A 6,275-nucleotide genomic window follows, 5' to 3' on the forward strand; every position below is an offset into this window, starting at 1 on the left:
ACTAGCTACTGGTTGATGAACATAAAGGAGACAGACATGTTTCTCTGGAGTTGCTGGAAACCAAAATAAAGCTAAAAGGAGACTGAATGTTGGACTCACATTTGTTTGATGGCCACAAGTATGACTGAATGAATCTTAATGTTGTTGTGTTGTAGTTGCTGGAAACCAAAATAAAGCTAAAAGGAGACTGAATGTTGGACTCACATTTGTTTGATGGCCACAAGTATGACTGAATGAATCTTAATGTTGTTGTGTTGTGTCTGCTGTATGTGTAAATAGGCAACTGTTTGCTAACACGGTAGTCATAAAACTTTATGGGATAGTTTGTGTACAGCTAGTTCTGCTGCCCCCAAGTGGACAAAAAAGTGTATTACTGCAGCTTAAAGTGTATTGTGTGCATTTATGAAACAAATTATCTTATATACATCGTTTATTTTCCATTGTTTAGTTTCCAATTCTTTCTCTTGCCGGGATTTTATTGTCACAATGAACCAGTCCTGGATGTGAACCCACTTTAGTCTACTAACTTCTTAATGTGCCGACATAGACATCGAGCACTTATTATGCAGATAGTTTGATCTGGGTCAGTCCAGAGCAGGGTTTATTTTCAGCAGTAGCAAATGAATGTGTTATATAAGGAGATGTTTTCTTCAGGGTTCCAGGTAATATTTATTGAATGACTGGTAACTTCTCACAGAGAATGGTGGCAGGTCTGACATATTCATGATTTATGTAAGGAGCTGGGCATGAGGCCTTATCTGAGCCTGTCTGTATGAATTATGGGAGCAGCTAATAGTTTCTCATACCAACATCCTCCAGGTACAATTTCTCACAGTCACTCAACATTCTTAAGTTGCCACTCTGCATAAAGATTAGATTCAAAACATCCTGAATATTACTTTTTTTCTCCCACACCCTGGAAGGACCATCTTTCAGTCTGACCCCAGACACTGAAAGACTCTCCAGTCACTCTACCAGTCTTTTTTTTTGTATATAGGCTACTTGTTCTGTATTGGACTGTTTTGTCTTCTTCTTCAGTGAAAGATAGTTGCAATAACATTTTCTGGATTAACACCCGTTCTCTCTGAGGTTTCTCTGTGTTTGTTGGAAGTGTAATTGGACTAATTGTTTGCCAATATGGCAGCCATGACATTTTAGTTTATACTGCTTTCTACTTCAACTTAAATCCCTTTCACATTGTACTTAATATTCCACCACATTCATTTTCCAGCCTATACTACTTAACTTCCATCCAGAAAATATCAGTCTATAAAATAGGATGTGTGATATGTTGTTATAGACTAAACTAAGTAGCTGAAATAAATTCCACCTTAAAATGCTAAAGCATTAATATGCTGCTTTTACATACGTCCATCAGTGATAATGATTTAAATACATCATACAATAAAACATCTACTTGTTTGATGTTTATAGATGTTCACATGTTTATAGATGTTCACCAGTGACATATGGGGGCAGATGCATCAGTTTGTTAATTTCAGAAAACGATTTGTCTTCAAAATGAAAGCAGAAAATCTGTCATTCACGAAAAAGTGTTGAGCAGCGCAGACAAATTTCAAAATGTGCTCCAATACTCCAATTTACACCATCAAGTATGAAATACAACTGTAGCTGTAGACACATTCAAGAGTAAAAACACTATCGTTGTCTCTCTCAGGTAAAGCTTTATTGTGAAAGGAGTAACCGGACGTGTGACTTGCTGTAATGTGGTTGGCTTGTCACCTGTGAGCGAGACCCCTGGTGCCGCTGCTCTCCGCTCTCTGCGCCTCCACACCGGGAGCAGCACGTCAGCGCCGCTCGCGCTCATTGATGAATGAACCTGGTGCCCTGACTTCATTAACACACAGGTACGTGACCAATTTTCATCATGGATGATAATTACTCATAATTGTCGGTGACATGATAATGTGGACACAGGCTGTATCTACAAAAAAAAAAAAAAAAAAATTGTAGAAAATTTATGCAGAAAAGTAATTAGAAGTTGATGTTGATGATTCAGTGTATTTTATGTACAAGGGTTAATTAAAATCTAACAACATAAAATTCACGCAAGTAGTTCTATAGCAACACCATTATCATTATTATTATTATTGTTGTTGTTGTTGTTGTTGTTGGTGGTGGTGTTGTCATTAAATGTAGTATTAGTGGTAACAATATCAGTAGTAATTGCAGTAGTAGTAGTAGTAGTGGTGATTAGGGGTGGGTGATATGGATAAAATCAGTGTATGTAATTCTATATCATGATATTGATATGTATTTTGAAAAACACAGTTTCTGGACAATATATTGAGAAATTGCTCATAGATAAAATAAGCAGACAGGAGTGTTTGTTTATGGCTAGCCCAGTGAATTACTGTAAATACCTGACTGATAAAAAAATACTTAATCACATTTATGCAGAAATAATCAAAATATTCTAGCCCTAGTATCAGCAGTGGTAGTTGGTAACAGAAGAGTAGCAGAGGTGACAGTGATGTCAAGCAGCAGCTGTGATTGTAAAGATACGACCTGAGCTCTAACAGAGAGCCGCCAGGTGAAGTGTGTAACCCACAGAACGTAGAGGATATCACAACCATCGCAGGATGCTGAGGGAAACCAACCGTTGCTTCTGTGAGTAGCTGCTGCAGTCGTCACCCTGTGGGTCGAAGTGAAGCTGTGTGGCAGAGGACTGATGGTATTCATTCACCTCTGTAACCCTCTCCTTGTTTCCTCAGGCTGAGCGGACCGGAGGATGACCATGCGGTGGTTACGGTTAGGCCTGAAGGTTTTGATTGTTATTTTGACTCTGTCGAGCTCGACCAGATGCCAAAGCAGACGGAGGAAAGGACAGAGGGAGGACAACCAGATCATCATCAATGAGGCCAAAAGTAAGTGTTTCAAAAGCCATGAAATACATCAGTGTGTAAACCCTGTGTCCTGTTCTGAGTGTTAAGTGTCTGTTAAGTGTCAAATGACTTAAAAGCAGTTAACATATGTTGTTTCTTTCAGGTAGAAAAACTGACAGGTACTCAGTCAGCTAGAAATGTTGATCTTTAAAGTTACTGTTTGAAGATGTTTGTACTGCATCACTATGAACTGAATTGTATGAATGACTGATTGCAGAGTTTAAGAGCCGCTGAGGTTGGAACACAGAATTTCATGAATTGTCCTTATGACAGTTTCATTATTATTGTGCTTAACCCAAACCGTCAGTTGTGTCTCGTGTCTTTTGCCTTTTTCACCCTTTTGTGCAACAGCAGATGAACAAAGTAAACAAAATGATTCTGTATTTGAATCCTCAGGTGACCATTATTATCCAGCTTGAATTATTTGAAAATCAGAGCCCTAGGTGTTGAATTCTTGAGGCCAATACTCATTTTGATATTTGACAGAACAAAAAATGATACAGCATATCAGTTTATATTTGTTTGTGGTTTGTTACTGATCTTACATGTACAGTATGTGCTGATACCAGCAGGTCTGTAATAAGCGAATCACATCCAACACTATTGGCAGGGCCAGTCTGTTGGTTCCAGGAACAAAATGAACCCAGTGGTAGCGTTTGATGAAAGATCAGAGGTTTACTAAAAGCATTAGGAATCACCCTCTGTTTACTGTTATAATTCATATCACGTTTAGTAGCAATCTGGCCATTCATTTTCAGCGAATGTAGTTGATCAAAGTGTTGAATGGGTGGAGGGACTAATATCAGTGGAGCACCAGTGCCGGTGGGAACAATGTAGCCTAACACTTCCTGCTGTGTTTTGCTGCCAGCCCTGATCTGCCCAGTGGAGATTATGTTCATTGTGGACAGTTCGGAGAAAGCCAAAGCTCTGCTGTTTGAGCGACAGAAGGAGTTCATCCTACGTTTCAGCAGCAGGCTGATGCAGCTCCACTCCGCTGGCTGGCGGCTGCGCCTGCGCCTGGCCGCTCTCCAGTACAGCAGCACGGTCTCAGTGGAGCACAACTTCAGAGACTGGCAGGATCTGGACGTGTTCCAGAGCCGGGTGGCCACCATGACCTTCATCGGACACGGTACCTACTCTGCCTACGCCATCACCAACGCCACCCAGGTGTTCAGCCGCGAGACGTCTTCCAGCAGCCTGAGGGTGGCGCTGCTGATGACGGACGGAACGGACCACCCTCGCAGCCCCAGCGCCGTGACAGCTGCTGCTGAGGCCAAGCAATACAACATCAGGATGTTCGCCATCAGGCTGTCGGGCCTGACCAAGGATGGAACCATGGGTGCAAAGCTGCGCTCCATTGCCAGCGCCCCCCCACAGCAGCACGTCCTCAGCCTCACCGACAGCCAACTGGAAGACAAACTCTTCAATGAACTGGTCAGTCACATCTACAGGCCTGCTCATGTGTCAGGCTGATTTCAATGTGAACAGAGCCTTATGTGGAAAGGATGCATTCACAAAAACAGTGAAAAAAATAAACATACTCAGAAGGAATAATAATATGTATGTGTATTAAAAATAATAGCAGAATAAAACAGATCAAATGAAAATATTATAAAACACAAACAATAAAAGCAACAATATCAAATTTAGGGTCATGTAAGCATATAGTGCCGACCGATTAGGAGCAGGCAGACAAATACACACAACAGTGGTAGTGGTAAAAATGAAGGGTCGCCTGGCAAAAAACCCAGATGTAAACAATGCAGGTCTCAAAACACAAAGAGTTTCATGAAGTAGAAAATACCTTTAACATGTTTGTATGGCTTTAAGTTTTTTAATGTTTTGGGAAACAAGTGTTGGATGAGGAGACTTACACCTGTGTTGAATATAAGGTTACAGCCAGCAGCTAGTTAGCCTGGTTAGCCTAACAGCTAGCTTAGCTGCGTCCAACACAAACCTAATCAGCCTGTCACCACCTCTTAAGTTCACTAGTGACATGTTTTGTACAGTGTCTTCAGAAAGTTTTCAGGCCCCTTCACTTTTGTAGATTTTATTGTTGTGCTTTGTCATTTAAAATGACATGTTGTCATTATGTATCAGACTATTTCTTGGTTCGACCAGTAACATCCTGCAGACAGGTATAATGCTGAATTATTTTTACACCGTTTTTGTACCAGTTACAGTTAGCTAACTGGCTGCTGGCTGAGGCCTTATGCAGTATTTATATATTTAATGGGCATACATGAGGGTGGAGTCAATCTTCTCATCTGACTCATCAGAAAGTGAATAAGCCTGTTTCCCAAAATGTAGAATTATTTCTTTAAGAATAACCACAGTGTGTTTTGGTGACAGGTCTGGTTCACAGCAGACATGTTGAAATCAGAAATCAAATGCTGAATTCAGGTTCAAACTATATTTGTTTACAGTGGGAACTCCACAGGGTGATACAGTATCAATGAGTGGATATGAATGTTAAGTGCTACAGTATTGAGTGTTTTGCTGAGTCAGAACTCAGTAGACATAATTGCTGAGTAATTCTAGCTTTCTTTGTTTCTTTCAGAGCACAGTTGTGAAAACTGGGGTAAGTAACATGATTTTTAACATTTAAATCGTAGATTCTCAATGTTAATTCTAATTATTCTTGTTTTTTTTTTTGTTTGTTTGTTTTATATTGCACACTGTTGACTTTGGATCATATATTTCTTATGTCTTTGTTTTAGTGCCCGCACCCAAAGACCTGCATGTGTGAAAGGGGGGAAAGAGGTCACCCTGGATCTCCTGTGAGTAATATACTGTTGATCTGAATCATTGTATATCTGCATCGTTGTCAGTATCATTCTCATCTCTCCTGACGTCACACACTGAATATTTTACTTAAATTGTATTTTACCTTCTATAGACACTGAGGTCTCAGACTCTCTATGTTCTTATATTATTCATTTAAACTTAACTCCCATAATGATTATTGATTATTAACGTACATCCTGTGTGTCCCTTACTACCTAAAATATTAGGAGTGGAACCAGGTGGTAACTTTAAACTGAATGATGAGTAATGAGTAAATCAAAAATCTCATTTGAGCTATATGTAAGTTTTGTTATTGCTACATAGCTAACTTTAGCATTAGCAGCTGTTTACTTACCAGTCTAGAAGAAACATTGTGAGTTCAGCATCAAACTTCATTTCTTTACTCACCAACATCTGTCTCCAGAGGTGGAAACAAACACCAATGTTAACTCTTGTCTCTATCACGCCTTTTCTTCTACTGAAGTTAGCATGCTAACCAGCTAGCCCCAGCCCATCTTTCTGATAGTGACTCAGTGCAGCCTCCAATCTGCCCTGAAGATGTAGCTGCTCAGAGGACGTATT

The 6,275-nt window shown here is 40.0% G+C and overlaps 1 protein-coding gene across 2 annotated transcripts in view; it reads left to right on the forward strand.

The window, feature by feature from the left end:
- Nucleotides 1-2,740: 2,740 nt before the first annotated feature.
- Nucleotides 2,741-6,275, forward strand: part of col28a1a (collagen, type XXVIII, alpha 1a) — a 33,604-nt gene continuing 30,069 nt past the window's right edge. For both annotated transcript variants that reach the window (XM_087178947.1, XM_023424909.2), the window contains exons 1-4: nucleotides 2,741-2,888; nucleotides 3,775-4,340; nucleotides 5,467-5,487; nucleotides 5,627-5,686. In XM_087178947.1, coding sequence (XP_087035073.1) covers nucleotides 2,753-2,888; nucleotides 3,775-4,340; nucleotides 5,467-5,487; nucleotides 5,627-5,686 — 783 coding nt within the window. In that variant the 5' untranslated portion in view covers nucleotides 2,741-2,752. The remainder of the gene's footprint in view (nucleotides 2,889-3,774; nucleotides 4,341-5,466; nucleotides 5,488-5,626; nucleotides 5,687-6,275) is intronic.

Source organism: Seriola lalandi, unplaced genomic scaffold (genome assembly GCF_002814215.2).
Source record: "Seriola lalandi dorsalis isolate HSWRI2012SDOR001 ecotype SW California unplaced genomic scaffold, Sedor1 jcf7180002054760, whole genome shotgun sequence".
In the NCBI taxonomy this organism is placed as follows: Eukaryota; Metazoa; Chordata; class Actinopteri; order Carangiformes; family Carangidae; genus Seriola; species Seriola lalandi.